Source organism: Chelonia mydas, chromosome 9 (genome assembly GCF_015237465.2).
Source record: "Chelonia mydas isolate rCheMyd1 chromosome 9, rCheMyd1.pri.v2, whole genome shotgun sequence".
In the NCBI taxonomy this organism is placed as follows: domain Eukaryota; kingdom Metazoa; phylum Chordata; order Testudines; family Cheloniidae; genus Chelonia; species Chelonia mydas.
In genome coordinates, this window is record NC_057855.1 from 75238709 (window position 1) to 75259815 (window position 21107).

Consider the following 21107-nt stretch of genomic DNA (forward strand, 5'->3'; position numbering starts at 1 on the left):
GCTGCTCTAAGACCATGGTGAAAAAAAATGGCAAGAGATCTCAAGTCTCACAGACAAGAAGCTTCGTCTTCAGTTCTCCTTCTGGCACTCACAAAGGGCCTTTGGACAACAGGGCAAGAATAAGAATGGGCAATTTTATTTGCTGCCACAGAAATTGTAACATTAAGAGAAGTCATCAAAATTCTCTGCAGAGCAAATAAAAGCAGACGTTCTCCCTCGAGAGATCAGCCTGTAACTTTGTTTTTCTATAGTTTAGCAATCTCCACTTTATTTGAAGCGATGTTAATACATTTTTTAAAACCACAGTTGAAACACTGCTGTTTCTGCAGCGACACAGATTCTGATCTTCATGGATTGTCACTCCAAATACGGACCCATTCACTGCTGAGGCCTTGTCTTCACACAAAAACTCCACTGCTTTAACAATACTGCTGTAGTTAAAATAACATAACCCCCGCGGGGGTCTATATCCATATAAAAGTGCTGATACTAGTTCTGCTATTCAGGGGTGTCATTTCCTGTGGCGCGGGGGAGTAGAAGGGAGAGGAACACCTTCTCCTCCACTGTCAGACTTTCCATAGGGCTATATGCTCCACTTCCTGCTCCCCACCCAAAGACTTTGCAGCTTATAACATAACCACATATAACATTCTATATGCTGACACAACTCTCACCCCACTCCAGAATTTCTCTGATATGATGGCCCTGTTGCTAGTCCTGCAGAAGAAAGGCAATAAGCAATACTGGTAAAAAGGACCTGAAATCCACACTAGGGGTTGCACCAATTTAACTATTTTGGTAGAAAATTCAACTTCCTAATAGAAATAGTTAAATTGGTATAAAAACTGTGTGTAGACAGTTTAAATGCAGCTAAGGTTGGTAGTAAACCAAATTTGTAGCCCTTTGCAGTCTTTGGTCTATATGACTGAGTGCTGGCCCCAGTCCTATTCTAAGGGCTTAAGTGGGACTTAATTTTTGCATTGGTCCTGAGCTGACCTTCTCCACAGGGAAGAATTTCACTCATAGTGAATAGGCTGTTGGAACTCGCCAGCAAAACTGTATTGCAAATAACCAAGGATCGGAAAACACATTGTTGTCTGAGACATTAACACACCTTTGTGGAACTTGTGTTACATTTGCAAAAGTGCATTTATTTTTAAAGCATGATTTTGCAAAGAAAATGGAAGACAAGCTGTTCAAATGTCATTGTGATACCTTAAACATTTGTGTCTCCACCAAACAAAGCGCAAAACAGTAGCTTGAAGGAAATTACACAAAACACTTCACAATAGCTGACCAAGATATATAAAAATTCTCAGAGAAATAATTACAACTATAGGCTGAATTCACATAGGGCAGTAAATTGAACAGTTGATTGCACAAGAGAAAGAAACCTGATTGACCAAAAAAAACCTAATAAAAATTGCATTGTACAAGCTTGAATATACACTTAGGCCCAAGCCCTCTAACGAGTTATGCATGTGTTTACATTTGTTTCAACGGGAGAACTTGTAATGCATAAAGTTAAGCGTGTGTGTACGTCTTTGGCAAAATACAGGGCCTAGTTAAGGCAATGAAAGTCTTTCCACTGATTTCAGTGGGCATTGGACTGGTTACTTATTGAACAAATTTGTCACTAAGAAGCTAGGAATAATTCCCTTAATTAAAATATATTTCCTTGTTATGCATGTGAATACTGAAATATCCCTTTACAAATAGCTGCATGTTTATAAACTATAACATTTATCTTTAAAAAATAGTAGGTGAGCTACCTCGCTTATTGTCAATATAATGTAATCATTTGCCATTAAAGATAATACCCAGTGTAATCATTATTTAAACCCAAGCGATAGTCCCCACCCTCAGCCCCCTCAGACTTGGGAGACACTAAATGGAAAGGCAATTTTGGCTGGGCCAAAAAGAAATAAAATGAAATTCAGGTAGTTACACTTAAGTGTTTCAGCTACTTTTGTTTGTGTTTTATAGCTACACATAAGGCTTACTTTTGCAAGATGTAGATGCTGTTGCTGCTACTTAATGACAATTTTTGTCTTAAAATTCATTTTGAAATCAACATGTTTACAAAGTGGATAAATCAGTACACACACATCTGACCGAATCAATCCCAGGTATAAGACCACTGAAGTCAGTGGAGTTACTCTAGGATGAATTTGACCCATTTTTAGTGGTGCTAATGTCTGCGTTCTGTGAAATAATACTTTGCAATTTGCTTGACTGTTTTAATAGCTAATGTATTTATGGGGGTACTCACACTGAGGTCACCATTAGAGCTGAGGGACTTATTAATTATTTACTCAATTAATTAGGCCTCTTTTTTTTTTTTCCAACTAGTGGAACACTTGTGGGCAGATCACTCTTTCTGCTAATTTATTTGTTAGTTGAATTTACTAAATCAATCTTTTTACAGCATGGACCAACTGCAAAGCGCTTAACGGAAGAGGGTCATATGCAACAGGGAACAATGGGTCCTGCAGTCCTGATGTGAAGGTCCTGCATCATATAGCACACTTTGACTGTAAGCAGCTGAGGAGGAGGCAGCTGGCAGCAGGTGAAGAGCCCACTCTTTGATGTACAGGCCGCACTGTTTGTGGAGGTCAGCTGAAGAACTTAGTTGCCGAGTCCTGACCTCTGTTATAGCACAGGCTGCTGAGGGAGGGCGTGAGGGGGTGGGAGAGGGGAAGAACACACAGACACCTACGTGTGACTAAAGAGAAGATGTTTGAGATGGAAGAAGAGAAGGATATAAAGAAATGGAAGGAGAGAACAAGAAAAGATGGAAAGAAAATGTGAAATAGAGATACAAATGTGTTGTGAATAACACAATATGCTTAATGCCAACAGCAGGCTTTAGCAGTACAGGATTTTGATCCACTAGAGACACCATAGTGTAGACAGGGCAACTGTGTACCTTTGGAAATGTGGTCACCATATTGAATCAAGCTGCAAACCCTGAGGAGGCTCCACTCTGTGTCTCTGTGTGCTTTGACCTAATGCAAGCTTGGTTTTGTTTGTTAATTATTTCTCATGCTGTGCTGTATTTCTGTTGCAGAAGAGAAGTTGCTGAGAGGAGGGCACATTGGACCTCAGTGTTTGGACTGTCTTTGGCTTGATCACAGAACCACACAAGTTAGGAAAGAGATACTAGGCCGGTCAGGCCATCGCCCTGCAAAGGCAGCACTGGTCCCTACAGTATTTTCTAGTTCAGGTAGACCAGATGTGGCACTCCACCAGTTCACTCCAGTCAGGGGTTCTCCGGTCTCAAACACCCATAACATTTGACTGCTGATCTTAAATGAGTATTGTCTTCTATATTTCAAAAGACTTTCAGCATCACAAACCCCATCAAATAAAGCTGCAGGTGTTTCTATTTTACCGATTTGACTACAGAGTTATAGAGCAGTCCAAGATTTCATATGTAACAAGGTTAAAAAAAATGCTCATGGTTTTTATTCCTTAACTGACGAGGCGCTCTCCTTGCTCATCAGGCGACTCCTGATGATTGCGCTGCTGTGTCTTGATAACTGATCCTGAAATTCTGATGTTGTAAAGAAGTACAGGATTGGATCCAAACAACAGTCCAGGCTTGCCAGGCTTAAGCAAAAGGGCTGAGAGTAAAGAGTGCTTCGGCGTATGGCACAGTGTGTAATAACATTCTCTTTCACCATCATGTAGAAGAAGAAGTTTATGTGATACGGTGTGAAACATACAAAGAACACAGCTGCACACATAGAAACCATGCGTAAAGCTCTCCGTTTTTCACTGGCATTTTGCAAAGGCATTTCATATTGCTGAAGTGACTCTTTTGTTTTCCAGGTACAGTATACAATAATAATTAGAGGGCCCACAAATCCTAAAAGCTCAGCTATCATTACCATAATCACAGAAGCTGTTTTACTGTCAATTTCCCTGACTTTGAGATCTGCAAAGCAGGAATTTGAATAGTTGGTTAAGTCAGAGTTTCTCATAACTGGAAATGGTAAGCAAGCAGCCCCAACCACAATCCATACCACAGCACTAATGGCGACGTCATACCTGCGCTTCCAGTCTTTGGCTTTGAATGGATGGAGGAGGAAGTAGTACCTTTGAATACTTATGCAGGTAAGGAAACAAATGCTTGCGTACATGTTGAGATACTTCAGGTAGAAACATAACAAGCAGAGAAATCTCCCAAAAGGCCACATGTGGTTTATATAATAATATATTCGTAGCGGTAACGAGAGAATGTGAGCAAGATCAGCTACAGCCAAATTAATCATAAAAATGACAGCTTTGTTTTTCTTACTGATGAAGCGACATAAAACCCACAATGCAGCACTGTTTGCCAGGAGGCCAGGTATGAATATTATGGTGTAAGTGGTTGCGTATAGAGAGTTTTTAAATGTTATATTAGGATCAGCACAGTTTTCTGAAGATCCGTTGCTCTGCATCTTGAGTGTGTCTGAGCAATCATTTGGGACTGGATGGAAGATTTCTGTAAAGAGTAAAAAAATAATCATAACATCTAGCTCTTACATAGCATTTTGCATCAGTAGATCATGATCCCCATTTTGCACATTGGGAAACTGAGGCTCAGGGAGGTAAAAGTGACTTGCCTAAGGTCTCCTAGCCAGCCAGCGGCAGAGTCTGGAATGGAACCCAGGTCTCCTGAGTCTCAGTCTACTGCTCTAGCCACGAAGCCACGGTGCCTCCCAAAACAATTGCTGTAAAGGCAAAGGCAATGCAAGATTGATCAATATTACTATTTCCTCACGTGCATTACTTATATTAGTACATTTAGTAGAATTACAGCCGAGAACATGTCCTCTGTATATCTCCTTCTCGCTCTTCAATGCTTTTTCACAAGCAGTAAGATACTTTGGGGGTTATGAAACCTCAAAGACTATTTCCCTCTATCTAAGGTATTTACCTTGTCCCCATTACCATAGTATCTGAGCACCTTACAATCAATAACGCGCTGGTGAGCTAGAGAAGTGCTATTACCCCCATTTTACAGCGGGGGAAGTGAGGCACAGCAAGACTAAGCAACTCAGCCAGGGTCACACAGGAAGTCTGTTGCAGATCAAAGAATTGAAGTTGGGTGTCCCAAGTATCCAGTGCTTAATTGCTGGAGCTCAAGCAATTTTTTACTTTCATAAGTGATGCAGCAGGCCCAGAGGTGCCAGGACTATGAACTGCCAAGCCTACAGGTGCTGGGGCTCCGCCCTGGCACAAATTAAGCACTGCAAGTATCAGTCTTTTTCCCTAATCACTTAATCATTCTTGTCTAAGTGAGCCAGGTCCATGTCACTGAAGCAGCAATGGGACCCTGACAAAGTCGTAGCCATCAGTGAAGATGGGATTGATTGCTACCCAGGCTAGAAAAAGTCCTTATCTCTGACAGCCCAGGATAACCTACAGTCTGGGCTAGACAAATGGAATTTACTTTCTTACTGCTCACCAAACACGTTGAACTACACTTAAAATGTGGTCATCCTGGGTCTCCCCATCACCGCAACACAAATCTGGGCCACAATTTTTAATTGAGCTGTTTAATTTTGAGATGATACTTTCCTTTTTCAGACTCTCCTTTTATTCAAACTTCAGACTGATCAGGGTGGGGTGAGGAATTTCCAATTAAACTGTTAAATTAGTACTTTTCCTTCTTTAAACCAAACTGGGATTTCTCCTCAGAGGGGGTAGTACAGGCAGGAAAAGTTCAGTTTGGGGATATTCCTGTTAACTGAAAATCCTGGGTGAGTTGCTTTACCAGCTCATCCAATGTAAGGGTAAAAATGAAGACTGGCTTCCTGTTTCCATGTAAATGTCACAGAGTGACTGAAGAAAGAGATGAGATTCCCAGATGCTTTTCTACATTCCTTCCATGGCTCCACTCAGGGAAGTCCCTGGCAGCAGGATTTTATTGTCTCCCTTTTGCCAGGGAGTGTGGCGCACCAGAGGCACGGAGCCAGTATGAAAGCACAGACTTTCTGCATGGCAGTTGCAGGCCTTCTGCTGATTCCCATTCCCCTATGATCCACGAGAATCCATTGGATCTTCTAGGTATCCCAATAGAATGACAATGGAGGGATTCTGTGAGGAAAGTTTCTCCACCTTAGTTCCCTGGAGGGAGTTTCACTATGAGGATATAGCATTGGGGATATTGATTCACTGCCAATGACTCATTTTCTGCAAAGTACCACCTACAGGAGGCATCTGCCAGCAAAAGTGCCTCTGTAAGTAGATGCTGGCCTGGTAACTTGTAGCATGTTACTCATACATGAGTAAGAAGCAGATGGTCAACTACAGGGTATGATCCAAATTCACCATTGGCCTGCTTATGCCAACACCACCTATGGCCACCCGTTTTCTGTGCCAGCAGGCCCTGGGAGCAGCAGTTGTTGCTCACTCTCTTTTTTTGCCCTTCGTTTGAAATGTGTTTCTATTCCTCTGGCTTTTCTTTTCTCCTGGTCTTAAACAGTAGCTCAGCAACGGATTAACGCCATACAGCACTAACAGCCACCACCTCCACCCCACCCAGGAAACAGCCCACTGAAATGGCTGACTGAGATAAGTGGGAGTTAGGCCTTTTTTGAAAATACCACTGACCCGATCCGCATCTTTAGGCATCTAAATACCTTTAGCAATCTGGCCCATGGACTGCTGTTGTTACATGAACTTCAATTTCATTGACCTGAAATTAAATCAAAATGGGGTATTTTGGTTTCAGTCCCTTTGCGTGCAGATGCCCCTAGATGCAGTTAGCTTTCATTACATTTTACGTAATAACTAAGGAATTAGAGTTCATAAGCACTTTTGATGTAATCAAGCACAGCCTCCTGGCTCACCAGCGAGACCACTCCGACTGCAGGTCTTAAAAAGAACCCATGTATTAAATAAGCATCTGAGAAAACATATTACCATCCCTGCTTCAGTAAAGCATTGTCTGCACACAAGTGATTTCCAGTAACGCAGCCTTCATTTCCTAATGGCAAAATATACCTTCTTACAAGCACTCCAGACATGAGGAAATTCCTGTCCCTCAAAGGGTTTCTCACTGGTTGAGTTGCTCCTTGGCTGGTTAGAATCGTGTTTTCTCAGCTAAAAGATATAGGAGCAGAATGATGCAGGTCTAGCATTGCTGATAGTTAGAGAATAATGGCATTTTTGTGCCACAGTTTTCATCTCATCCTATAATCTGTTCTTCAATTGGCCACAAGGTGTCAGATTTAGACAACCTTTCATTTCTTTTTGCCTTTTCTTTGAGAGAGATTTCTAACTCTGGTAAGAGAAAATAAGGTGTTGAGATACTATGGTGTTGAGGGCCACATAGACCCCTAGATAGATATGGTATGACTACTTTTAAATGATGTTTTATTGGTTTTGTGTGTCTTAATGCCTTCTGGGATTGTCCCAAATTGAAAAGCTTGTGTTCTGATTTTTGACAATTGATACCAGAATAATTTCAGAGAAAAATCCCCTAACTTCTTGATGTTATAGTTAGGGGAAAGTCCCGATTTAGGGAAATTAAATAGATTCTCTTTGAATCAGAATCATTGTGGCCACAGCTACATGGTTACAAAAATACCCTTAAAATGTGGTTGACAAAAAATAAAAATTAAACATCTGTATTAAATTAGCAATTGAACGATGGGCCTGTAAAAGGCTCTTTATTGATTTCAGTGGGCTCTGGGTCAGGCTCTATATGATGAAATATGGACTAAGGAGAGTGAAATGATTGGGAGTGCAAAATCATGGGTAACATTTATATGATAATAATGCTCAAGTATAGAGCATTCTCACACACCAATTCACTAGGCTTGCCACTAATTAATCACTTTATTTAAAATATGATAAAACTATCCTCTAAGCTAAAATACAGAAGGATCCTGCTAAACACCTGGCAGCACTGGACCCTCACTACAAAGCTACTGACAAAGCAAGGGCACCAACAGTACGTTGCATAGCACAGGTGGCAAGCTAACATATTCCATTCAATTATCATTTTTCCCTTATAATGAAGACATATCACAGTAGTTTGGAAGTCACAAGAGGACAGTGACAGCCTCTGCTAAAACAAATTCCTACTGGATCATTTTCTTCAGAACATGCCATTTCAATAAAATCAATAATGAATAAATACAATATTGGTGTTTGCTTAATTGATTTGCATTTGTAAGACTGTGGTAACAAGGAAGGAAATGGTCTGTACTGGTACACACTATTACTTGGTTACTTGTAGACGGAAGTCTGCAAAATATTATTTCCATGGCAATATCAAGAAAGGAATGGTCAAGCTGAGACCAACAAGTGTAGGACTGTCATTCCTTGACTCTGCTGTTTTTTGGGGGGCCATCAAGTGGTGTCCAGACACTAGAACTGATTTAACTATGTTGCAAAATCCTCCCTGTAGAATTGCCCCTCTGTGAGTGTTCCTGTATCTTGCACATTGCTGGGGTCACGATGAAAACAGAAACCCTCGCAGTCAGCAGTGAGAAGCTCTACAGCTGAATGAAAAGGAAGGCTTCCTCTGGCTGAATGCCTAGCTGTGATAAATATGTATGTCTTACAGTGTTGTGACGCCTGGCTAGAAAGGGTTAACAGCTTGCAGGCTGAATGACCCAAAGCTCACCTTTAAAGTCATGTTAGACAGATATGCAAATGATAATTAGAGCCATTCATGCTAAATGGGCTAGAACTTTGAAATCCAAACCTATACTGTTAGAAGTAATACTAATTGTGTGTATCTTAGATGTCACCTGTAAACAGACAATTCCTGTCTGTCACTATAACTATTGATTCAGAGATCAAAAGGGAATATTAACATTTGGATGAATCTTGGGTAAAATAATGTCATTGTCTATATTTGAAGTTTGTAATAGACTGCCTAATGGATAAATTGACCTGTGTTAATTTGCGTAACTAATTACTGGTAGTGTTTAGAAAGCAAAAGGTTACATCAAAAGCCTATTGTTTAACGAGGACTGTGCGGTCAAGTGGATGCTAGAACACTGTATAAAAGATCCTTGGGTCCTGATTTTGTCATCTCAGATCTGCTTAGGCTTCATCAAGGGAAGTTTGAGTCGCAAGACTGAGGTCCCAGTTATGCTGGTACGCCCTGAATATGAGATTTGGACATTGGACTATAACCTATGAACTATTTCTGAAAGAACTCTTTGCAGCTACAAAGCTCACCATCTATGCTGTGAATCTGAACCTCAATGAATTGAACTCATGTCTGTATGTATATTGATCTTTTAACCACTCTCTCTCTCTCTCTCTCTCTCTCTTTTGTTTTTTAATAAATTTTAGTTTAGTTAATAAGAATTGGTGATAGCGTGTATTTGGGTAAGATCTGAAACATTCAATAACCTGGGAGGTAATGTGTCCAATCCTTTGGGATTGGTACAACCTTTTCTTTTATATGATGAAATAAGATTTACAGAAATTGGTACCATATTTGACGTGGGTACCTGGATGGAGGCCTGAGGCTGGATCACTTTAAGGGAACTGTGTTGTTTTGACTTCTGAGTAACCAGTAAGGTAATAAAGAATCTGTTTTATGCTGGCTTGGTAAATCTAAGTATTGGAATATCCACAAGCTTTATGGGGATTGTCTGCCCCATTCTTTGCAGTTTACCCTAATTGAGTGACCATAGCTGGCTGCCCGCAAGTGTCAATATGAATCAAATGTCCATTAATGTATTCCATTATTCCACTATGCAGTGTAGTTGTAGCCATGTTGGTCCCAGGAAATTAGAGAGACTCATAACTCATAGACTTTAATGCCAGAAGGGACCCACAGTATGGGGAGGAGGTGAGCAGCCCTCAGTGGTTAAGGACTATTTAGAAAAGCTGGACATACACAAGTCCATGGGGCTGGATGCGATGCATCGAGGGTGCTGAGGGAATTGGCTGATGTGATTGCAGAGCCACGGGCCATTATCTTTGAAAACTCATGGTGATCGGGGGAGGTCCCAGACAATTGGAAAAAGGCAAATATAGTGCCCAACTTTTAAAAAGGGAAGAAGGAATGCTTAGAGGAGCGGAAGTGGATCACGAACAGTCAACATGGATTCACCAAGGGCAAGTCATGCCTGACCAACCTGATTGCATTCTATGATGAGATAACTGGCTCTGTGGATATGGGGAAAGTGGTGGACATGATATATCTTGACTTTAGCAAAGCTTTTGATACAGTCTCCCACAGTATTCTTGCCAGCAAATTAAAGAACTATGGACTGGATGAATGGACTATAAGGTGGATAGAAAGCTGGCTAGATTGTCGGGCTCAATGAGTAGTGATCAATGTCTTGATGTCTAGTTGGCAGCCAATATCAAGTGGAACCGGCCCCAAGGGTCAGTTCTGGGGCCGGTTTTGTTCAACATCTTCATTAACGATCTGGATGATGTGATGAATTGCACCCTCAGCAAGTTTGCAGATGACATTAAGTTGTGGGGAGAGGTAAATAAGCTGGAGGGTAGGGATAGGGTCCAGAGTGACCTAGACAAATTGGAGGATTGGGCCAAAAGAAATCTGATGAGGTTCAACAAGGACAAGTGCAGCGTCCTGCACTTAGGACGGAAGAATCCTATGCACTGCTACAGGCTGGGGACTGACTGCCTCACTGGCAGTTCTGCAGAAAAGGACCTGGGGATTACAGTGGACAAGAAGCTGGATATGAGTCTCATAGACTCATAGATATTAAGGTCAGAAGGAACCATTATGATCATCTAGTTTGACCTCCTGAACAGTGCAGGCCACAGAATCTCACCCATCCACTCCTGAAATAAACCTCTCACCTATGACTGAGCTGTTGAAGTCCTCAAATCATGGTTTAAAGACTTCAAGGTGCAGAGAATCCTCCAGCAAGTGACTCTTGCCCCATGCTGCAGAGGAAGGCGAAAAACCCCCAGGGCCTCTTCCAATCTGCCATGGAGGAAAATTCCTTCCCGACCCCAAATATGGCGATCAGCTGAACCCTGAGCATGTGGGCAAGATTCACCAGCCCGATACCCAGGAAAGAATTCTCTGTGGTAACTCAGATCCCACCCCATCTAACATCCCATCACAGGCCATTGGGCCTATTTACCATGAACAGTTAAAGATCAATTAATTGCCAAAATCATACCATCTCCTCCATAAACTTACTGAGTTTAATCTTGAAGTCAGATAGGTCTTTTGCCCCCACCTGCTTCCCTTGGAAGGGTGTTCCAGAACTTCACTCCTCTGATGGTTAGAAACCTTCATCTAATTTCAAGTCTAAACTTCCTGATGGCCAGTTTATATCCATTTGTTCTCATGTCCACATTGAGTCAGCAGTGTGCCCTTGTTGCCAAGAAGGCTAATGGCATATTGGGCTGCATTAGTAGGAGCATTGCCAGCAGATCAAGGGAACTGATTACTCCCCTCTGTTTGGCACTGGTGAGGCCACATCTGGAATATTGCATCCAGTTTTGTGCTCCCCACTACAGAAAGGATGTGGACAAATTGGAGAGAGTCCAGCAGAGGGCAAAGAAAATGATTAGGGGGCTGGGGCACATGACTTATGAGGCAAGGCTGAGGGAACTGGGCTTATTTAGTCTGCAGAAGAGAAGAGTGAGGGGGGATTTGATAGCAGCCTTCAACTACCTGAAGGGGGGTTCCAAAGCTAGGCTGTTCTCAGTGGTGGCAAATGACAGAACTAGGAGCAATGGTCTCAAGTTGCAGTGGGGGAGGTCTAGGTTGGATATTAGGAAAAATGATTTCACTATGAGGGTGGTGAAGCACTGGAATGGGTTACCTAGGGAGGTGGTGGAATCTCCATCCTTAGAGATTTTTAAGGCCCAGCTTGAGAAAGCTCTGGCTGGGTTGATTTAATTGGGATTGGTCCTGCTTTGAGCAGGGGGTTGGACTAGATGACCTCCTGAGGTCTCTTCCAACCCTAATATTCTATGATTCTATGATCATGATCATCTAGTCTGGCCTCCTGCACATTGCAGGCCACAGAACTCACCCACCCACTCCTGTAATAGACCTATAACCTCTGGCTGAGTTACTGAAGTCCTCAAATCATGATTTAAAGACTTCAACTTAGAATCCACCATCTACACTGAAAGTGTCCCATGCCCCATGCTGCAGTAAAAGGTGACACCCCCACCCCCCAGCCCAGGGTCTCTGCTAATCTGACCCTGGAGGAAAAGTCCTTCCCATCCCTGAATATGGTGATCAGCTAGACCCTGAGTATTTCAGCAAGATTCACCAGCCAGACACCTGGGAAAGAATTGTCTATAATAACTCAGAGCCCTTGTGACTTCCGCTGGTGTTATCTGGACCAGTGATCTGCTAGGTCACTCCAGTCCTCGACTCTGGGAGCCAGCCTTACCCTGCTCTTCTGTGAGAACTCCCACTCCTGGACTGTTGATGCATGCCTCTAGCATGTAAGCTGCTTGGATTGTGCAACTGAATGACACTAACCTATATCTCCGGTCCCAGACGCACCCCTAGAAACCTCCCTCTTGCAGTGTCCAGTTATGCCCCGGATGCTGCAAGCTTATATGAGTTCGTCAATTTAACAAATATATTTATATGTACCAGGCTTGTTATCCCAAGGGGAGTCTCTGACATGCTTCAAACCAAATGCACTGCTTTAGGTAGAATAAACAAACAAATGTATTAACTACAAAAGATATATTTTATGTGATTATAAGCCAAGCACAACAAATCAGGTTTGGTCAATGAAATGAAAGCAAAACGCATTCTAAGCTGATCTTAACACTTTCATTGCCCTTACAAACTTAGGTGCTTCTCACCACAGGCTGGCTGGTTGCCCTTCAGCCAGGCTCTCCCCTTTGATCAGAGCTTCAGTCATTTGGTGGCGGTGTTTGTAGATGGGGGTGGAAGAGAGAGAGAGCATGGCAAATGTCTCTCCCTTTATCATGTCCTTTCTTCCCTCTTGGCTTTGTCCCCCTCCCCGCCTTCAGAGGCAGGTGAGTATTACCTCATCGTAGTCCCAAACTGACCAAGAGAAGGGGGGTGACTCACTCAAGAGTCCAACAGATCCTTTGTTGCTGCCTAGGCCAGTGTCCTTTGTTCCTGTGAGGCTGGGCTGGGTTTGTCCCATACATGCCCTGATGAGGAGTGAACTGCCCCTCTGCTCTTGGAGAGTTTTTGCCTGGGCTTGTTTTAAGCCATGAGGACACATTTTCAGCCTCATAACTACATACATGAAATTACAACCTATAACATTACTATAACAACAATGCTCAGTGCATCATGAGCCTTCTGAAGATACCCGACATGAAAAACTTTGCACTGGATACCACACAATCATATTATACGGATGAACATGGGGGTACAGGGCATTCTCCTGAGGTACAGAGCATCACAGCCCTCCCCATCTAGTGTTCCATCACCAGCTGTTGGAGGATATTTGCTACTAGCAGTCACAGACAGGCTACGTACCATTGTAGGCAATGTCATCACACCAATCCCCTCCATAGACTGATCAAGATCAGTCTCGGAGCCAGTTAGGTTTTTACCCCCACTGTTAACGGACTACTCCTATCTTGTTTGGTCCCTTACAATATGTGTGAACTACTTAGGCTAAACAATCTGATCCACTTGGCATTTTGCTGTGACACAAGGAGTACCTTTCCCAGACTTGAAGAAGAGCTCTGTGTGGTTCAAAAGCTTGTCTCGCTCATCAACAGAACTTGGTCCAATAAAAGATATTACCTCATCAATCATGCATCTCCATTATTCTACTGGTCACTGATACTGATAGGGAAAAGTTTGTGCCACTGTCCCCTCAGCACCCACACAAGTGCACGCACCTTCCCAGATACTTTGCCATAACATTTCTACCATGCTGGGACAAATTCATCATTGGTATGAAGTGGAGTAATGCCCAGGATGAATTTGGCCCATTTCCTCTGACAGGAGTAAAGTTCTGAGCACCATCCATTGAGCCATATTTCAACAATAGACTTTATGCCAGTGGTTCTCAACCTATTTACTATTGTGGGCTGCATACATGACCCACAATGTGTTATATGGGCCATATCCAATACTACCAGTATGGCCTGGAGGATTTCACATGGGCTGCAGCTTTGTGCTGACTGGGCCGCAGGTTGAGAACCACTGCTTTATGGCTCTTTAAAAGAAAAACCCAACATCCTTATTTCATATGCTAAAATCTCATGCTAAAGCTAAAGGTCTCTCCCGCTTGAGTCTGTGGCAAGACTGGCTTTGAATGCTAACTGACTCACCAAAAGAGGAATTCCCTTTACATTTACTTAGCTTTGGAACCCAGCTGTGCTGCTGAGTTTTGTCTGTAGTTACCTTCAGGATGCACAAACTGTTAGTCACCAGCCACCAGACAGAGGATTGCACTATTAAATTCCCTCTCATCTCTAGCCACCTGTTGGAGCGATTGCCACAGTATTAAGGAGTCTTAAGTAAACCAGCTTTGGAAAGTGTGATTTAAATGCATCCATCAGAGATCAAGCTATGTCTAATCCAGTTTAATAATTGCAATCTTAATCCATGCTGCAGTTTCCATATCAGTGGCAATTGCCTGATAGTCTCTGAGAACACTGAGCCCCACCCTTTAGACTTTTGTCACATTGTGTTTTCCATCTCCAGCTCAAAGGAACCCTATCATTCTGTGCTCACAATTTGATTACAAAGCATCATAGATTACATATAAACAACAGCTAGAACAAGAAATCTTTTTAGTCTAATGAAAATCCTTTGCTAGATGAAATAGAGGTCTGCTGGAATCTCCGTTACCATCAAAATACAATTTAAAAATAAAAGATTTGTACTGATTTTGACTCAGAAATTACACCACAGAACAAACTAACCTCTTGTAACAAGATTTGATAGTAATTAAGGTACTATTAATTGCAAAAGCATAAAATTTCACTCTCTCTGACACCAGTGGTTTATTACAGCTACTACTTTAGCTCTTCCATGCTTGCAAAAAATGTGGCGGGCAAACAGATCAAATCACCATAGTGCTTTCGCCTGTGCTTCTGAAATCTCTGTCTGTATCTTTATCTTTATGGAAAAGCTATTTTGAGAAAACACTCATTGCAAATATTTTTTTACAATATAAAGTTAGTAAAACAAAGTGTGCTACAACAAGCTTATCTCATTGTAATTTTCCTGCTTTGAGAAGGGGATCTCCACAATGAAAAGCACAAGAAAAGCACTATTTTAATGTAGCATATTCCAACAGTGCAGGTTCATTAGTTTTTGTTTTAATACGTGAAGGGACAGCTTGAAAAACAGCCTTACCTTATTGCACAGCAATCCTGCTGATAACTGTAGACTTGTGCAGTTAGAAGAGGAAGTAAAATATGACTCTACACGCACTGCAGAAAGCTTGTTTACATCTAAGAAAACAACTTCAGTAATGACGCCACTGACTGGTTAACATAAGGTTAGACTGTGACCGCATCCAATGTTGGTGTAACAAATTTCACTGAGCACACATTAGGATTGGTGCACACACCTCAGACTATATACGTGCTTGAAATCAGGATGTGTCAGTCTCACGCACGTTGTGGTAACCTGTACAAAGTGTTTATCGCCTGAGGAGTGCTCACAACTCTCATTGTGATCCATTCCCACTAACTTCTACACTATTCCATTAGCTCTCATGAGCTCTCTCTCCAGGACTGTTCCTGTGAAGCCTCCCAATGTCACCCTTCCAAGAGCCAAGCTGTCACGGAAGACCAGGCAGAGCTATCACCCAGGGAGAAAGCTCTTCTGTGGGCCAGGAGGGTTCCTTCCTCTGTAGGTCCCTGAGGCTGGGATTTGCACCTCCTGCCCTCCTCTACAGGCCTAACTCTGAGCTGATGTTTACAGAGTTCCCAGGGCCTCACCTCATTCTCCAAAGTGAAGTTAACGTTTGGCCCAAGGTATTTATTTTTGGGGGGCGGGGGCACCTAGTCACAGAATGTATCCAGCTAGTGCCTTGTATTTGTCCCTGCTGTTTGTGCAGTGTTTATTTCTTGTTCCATGTGATTGTTATTTACAGGGCCTACTCCTGCTCCCACTGAAGTCAATGGCAAAGTTCCCAGCTCCCTCAGTGGGAGCAGGAGCTGGCCCATCAACCTTAACAGACAGAGAAATTAAAACAGTTTTAAATTTATGGTGGCAACCCAACACTAGAAATGAGAATCTGTAACCATCCTGAAATGTGTCAAGCTAACAGGTGGAATCCGGACACCAGTGAAGTAAATGGCAAAACTCCCATCACTTCAGTGGGGCCAGGAGTTCACCCAAGATCACTGACGTTTAAAGTGTCAGAGGGTCCAATCCTGCAGTCCCTTTGGGAAGTCATGGAGTTTTGCCTGTGCAGGTGCTGCAGAGTCAGTCCTGTGGTTTGTAGCATGTAACTGTCACTATGTGTCAGCAGTAAATGCTCTTCTGCATCCTGTTTAGGGCACAGTATTAGAGCACTGGCGAGAACACCCCAAGTTCTATTTTCTCATGGAACGACAATTTAGTCATTGATCTGTCAGTTCACAAGTCTAAGGGCCATACTGTATCTATACCTAATATGTACACAAGGAAGGATGAACGTGCAAAAGCCTTCCTCTCTTTTCCCCCCGCCTCACCTGAATCCCCAGTACAATTCTTCCTCCTTGTGCTCTCGGGGTGCAAATCACCCAAAAGACGGAGCTATGCAAAGGAGGTGGGTATAAGCCCTCCCTCTCCACATCAGCCATGCAGCTGGCGGGCCTCACCCCTTTCAACCAACAGCACACATACTACACCTTCGCTCTGGGAACTGGGCTGAATTATAAATTACTGTGGCTTTGTAAACACTCTGCCATTACTGATGCTTTACTGTTTGAGGCTAAAAAAGAGCTAAAAGTAATGGCATCTAATTCCACTAATACCCTTTAACACGTAGATCTCTGGTTTATAAACCTCTCTGTTTCAAAGAGTTGTTGAGAAGGTTGGTAAGAACTGGAAATTTATTGTAAGAAGTTTGCTTTGCAGTTATTTGCATGACTTGGTTGGAGAGAGGTATCAATCCTTTGGACAGTACTGCGACTTGTCTGCAAATCCTGGTTTTGGTTTTATTAAGTTCCTCACGAGAAGTGGGAACAAATTTACTTTTGGGTGAATTCCAGCGAAGTTGGTTTTTAAATTATATGACCTCAGAATACCCAGTAGTACAGAATACTGAGCAGAAAATATTTTGGAACAGCTATTTGGAAATAACTCACTTACCAAAACTGAGAAACAATTTGTGAAATGCAGATGTTATCAGCTCTATTTCACATGCTCTACAGTCTGCATGCTTATAGTTATAACCCCTCCTGGACCTCTCACGTTTGTCACTAACAGACTTGGTTTACTTGGGCAAAGGCAAACCTCTTTGTAGAAGAAAGACATTAGATTAATTACAGTTGCAATTGTTTGACTTACAGTTGTACAAATATAAAGGGAGTGGTTGAGTGATCCAGCAACTAACGGGTCTGAGTTCTGGGCTCTGTCACTAACTTTGCTGTGTGTCTAGTCACTGAGGGAATCTTAGAGCCCAGATAGACAGACTCAGGGTTGCAGGGCTCATGCTAGGCAGTTAAAAATAGCTGAATAGACATTGTGTCTTGAATTATAGCTCAGTCTCAGAAGCCCAGGCTCCTTTGCAGGGGGTAGAGCAGACTCTAGCAGGCTGGAGCTTGCAGTAGGCTCTAGCTTAAATAAAAAATATATAATTGTTTAATATAAGCTCTTGTTGCTTTTAATGCAAAGAAGAACACAAAGTCTAGCTGACTCTGTTAGTGGGCAGGGATTCAAGGTGAGGGAATCATCCAGAGATAGAACACTCTGCATTCTCTTTCATGCTGATTTTACATTCATGCTTGTTTTCTGTGTTGCTTTCCATAATATAAGACTAAAAGTGCATGCTTTATTTATTGAAAAGGGAACAACATTAATGAGTTTTAGTTCATGTAAGTGTTTGGGGAATAGCAGTTTTTTTATGCAGATATGTATATTTTCACATGAACAAGAGGACTAACATATGAAGGAAAAATATTTACTCTTCTGATTTAAAAGTTACTGTTGTCCAATTAGGAACCAGACACAAAAACTCATGACTTACGTTAAGTCAAACACCATGGATAGTGAATAATCAAAGTGAACAAATGCCCATAGCTTGAAATTTACTCACATAAACACTTTATCAAATGATTGTGAATAGCTAGTAGATATTTTTTAAATTGATCTGTTCACAAACAAGAAAAAGGCTAAATTTGTAATGAATGTTATTAATATTAAATCATTTGTCCAGTTCCACTAGAAATATTTGCTAGTGGTTTTTAGTATTCCAGTTATGTACCCATCAAGAACTACACAAAAACTGATACCAGGAACTGAAAATAATGCACTGATGTAAAAATGTATAAACATGTTTATTCTCAAATCCAGACCTGTACCCTAAAAGTAGAAAGCAGAGAAATGAATATACAAGGCAAGATAGCTAAAAGTCAGAATATGTGAACAAAATATAGAATCTCCAAATGGGTGTGTGTGTTAGTGTTAAAGAAAAGAACAGATGTGTGGGTGTAGGCATGCAAAAAACCTTGTAATGTGGGGTTCAATTTTTAATTTTTTTAGCTATATTTTTTTTAATGACAACTGAAAGCTTGTTGGTTTCCGCTGGACCTTTTATTAACAGGTACTGGAGTTATAGGTATCGTTAAATGATTGTATTGGTGATTCTCTCTGGCCAGGTTTTCCCTAGCCATAGTGCACATGCATAGATTTTACTTTACTTTAATTTAAAGGGTACATTTTCAGATCTTAATTTACTGTATATACAGTACTTACTCTGCACAGAGCCCAGTTCTGCACTCCAGTAGCATACCCGTTCCCTCTTGTTTAATCACTGGGTATACCACTAGAGTAAAACGTCTGCAAGACGTGCTATAGGTAGGGCCCTACCAAATTCACAGCCACGTAAAATGTGTCATGGACCATGAAATCTGGTCTCCCCCGGTGAACTCTGCTCTTTTGTGTGCTTTTACCCTATACTATACAGATTTCACGGGGGAGGCCTGAGTCTCTCATATAGAGGATCCTGACCCAAAAGGGAGTTGCAGGGGGGTCACACGGTTATTTTACAGATGTCACAGTATTGCCACCCTTATTTCTTCATAGCCTTCAGAGCTGGGTGGCCGGAGCGTGGTGGCTGCTGACCAAGGGCCCAGCTCTGCAGGCAGCAGTGCAGAAGTAAGGGTGGCAAAGCAGTACCAGGCCATCCTTACTCCTGCACTGCTGCTGGCAGCGTCTCTGCCTTCAGAGCTGGGCCCTTGGTCAGCAGCTGCCACTCTCCAGCCACCCAGCTCTGATGGCAGCACCGCTGCCAGCAGCAGGGCAGAAGTAAGGGTAGTAGTACCGCACTGCCCCCCCCGCACACACAATAACCTCCCCCACAGCTCCCGTTTGGGTCAGGACCCCTGCAATTACAACATCGTGAAATTTCAGATTTAAATATCTGAAATCGTGAAATTGATGATTTTTAAAATCCTATGACCATGAAATTGACCAAAATGGACAGTGAATTTGGTAGGGCCCTAGCTATAAGGTATCACAAAGCCATTTGTTCATATAAAAACTGTTGTGTAAGTAGTAATAATACTTATCTCTTATAGTAACTATGGATAGGACAAACTTCAAATGCTTCAGAGTCTGAGCTAGATTCAGATGAACGCCCAAACTCGTGGATGCTTATCCAGAGTTGATTCAAACCACCTAAGCATTTTGAATCATCAGAATTGGGATGAAAATTCTGAGCCCTGGAGAGCAAAGCTTTCTCACAAGAAGTCTGGGACTTTTCTTCTGGTCCAGACAAAACTACCACACCATGAGAAGAGTTTTTTATTTGTCGTATTTTGGTACCTCTGGTTTGGGGCAGAAACTGGAAGTGGGAAAAACACGTAATATACACTCTCTGAAAAAGTTTGGTTTTAAATTGGATTCTAAAAATAGATGAAGTTTCATGAGGGGTCTTTATTAAACCTTATTTGACCATGCCTTATGTGACAGTCTGTATCCCTATGTCCACTCCTTTTTCAAGACTATGATAACTGCTGTACAAACTATGCTTTGTAAGGTATAATTTGAAAACTCATGATTTGCTGATCATTATTGTCCTGGTAAAATATGTCTGACCATATTGTACGTAAAGTTACATGATTCTACTGTATGATGTTACTAAGACATATTCTAAATCTAGGGAAGCAGCTACAAACCAGTTCCTCAGAGACAAAAAGCAAACTGACACCTGAGCCAGGTGTCAAGGAAATCAAACGGACCATCACCTGGTTAAGTGGCCACACTTTGGCAGGAAAAAGGGCATAAGCAAGAAATTTACGTCTTGGAAAAGAAACTGCTGGAGATTCCTGTCCCCACAGACTTTCTATCTCCTGAACCCCAGCTAGCAATGATTCTCAAAGAAGAGGAAAAGGTATAAAAATGGGGATCAAATGCCACAAATTATTCTGTCCTTTCTCTCTACCCACAGCAGCCACAACACCTGGAAGAACAAAGGAAACAGCTCTGGCCTCGGGGAGGAATCCTGACTGAGAAACATTCAGCCAGTAAGAGTGCTAAAGCATGTGGTGAGAGAGACTATTGCTTTGAATTCACTTAGTTTGTTAAGGTAGGTATTAGTTGAGTTTTATTTTTGTTTTCTGGTAACCAGTTTTGGTTTTTATGCCTCATTACTTGTAATCACTTAAAATCTTTCTTTCTGTAGTTAATAAACTTGTTTTATTGGTTTAAGCTAGTGAGCTTGGATTGAAGTGTTTGGGAAATGCCTTATGAGATGACACGATTTATGCATATTATTTTCTATTAATAAAATGACAGACTTTACATGAGCTTGTGTTGTCCAGGAGAGGGCTGGGCAGTCAAGATGCACATTTCTGGGGGAAAGTTTGGGACTGGGACTTTGCTGGTGTTGCAGTGTAATTCAAGAGTGGCTGGCCAGAGCACTTAGACAGTATAGCTGGGAGTAATTTGCATGCTAGAGGTTGTGTGTGAACAGACCTGAAGTAGTTGCTCTCACAGAGAAGCAATGTAAAAAGCACCTCGGTTG

The 21107-nt window shown here is 42.0% G+C and overlaps 1 protein-coding gene and 1 long non-coding RNA gene across 6 annotated transcripts in view; one reads left to right on the forward strand and one right to left on the reverse strand.

Moving 5' to 3' along the window:
* Nucleotides 1-1130: 1130 nt before the first annotated feature.
* LOC102931509 (putative P2Y purinoceptor 10) lies at nt 1131-15474 on the reverse strand. Of its 5 annotated transcripts, XM_037909111.2 has the most exons (4): nt 15281-15364; nt 6636-6691; nt 4614-4721; nt 1131-4492 (listed from the first exon to the last, which is right to left on the reverse strand). In XM_037909111.2, the coding sequence occupies exon 4, from the start codon at nt 4446-4448 to the stop codon at nt 3468-3470; it is 981 nt and encodes a 326-aa protein (XP_037765039.1). In that variant the 5' UTR covers nt 4449-4492; nt 4614-4721; nt 6636-6691; nt 15281-15364; the 3' UTR covers nt 1131-3467. The 5 variants fall into 5 exon arrangements, with proteins under 5 accessions (XP_037765039.1, XP_043379024.1, XP_037765040.1 ...); XM_043523089.1 differs by lacking the exon at nt 4614-4721 and having other exon boundaries at nt 15281-15474; XM_037909112.2 differs by lacking the exon at nt 6636-6691 and having other exon boundaries at nt 15281-15410.
* Nucleotides 15475-15521: 47 nt separating this feature from the next.
* The window catches only part of LOC119567093, a 244613-nt gene continuing 239027 nt past the window's right edge, over nt 15522-21107 (forward strand). The window contains exons 1-2 of the long non-coding RNA XR_005226813.2: nt 15522-15906; nt 20532-20669. This is a non-coding gene — a long non-coding RNA (uncharacterized LOC119567093). The remainder of the gene's footprint in view (nt 15907-20531; nt 20670-21107) is intronic.

Bases quoted from the DNA above. Each gene is read 5' to 3' on its own strand.
- LOC102931509 (XM_043523088.1), bottom strand. From the start codon at position 14,389: ATGAGAGGGAATTTAATAGTGCAATCCTCTGTCTGGTGGCTGGTGACT. The intron at 4,493-14,247 runs GTGAGTCAGTTA...TACTCTTTACAG, and splicing joins TAAAGGGAATTCCTCTTTTG to AAATCTTCCATCCAGTCCCA.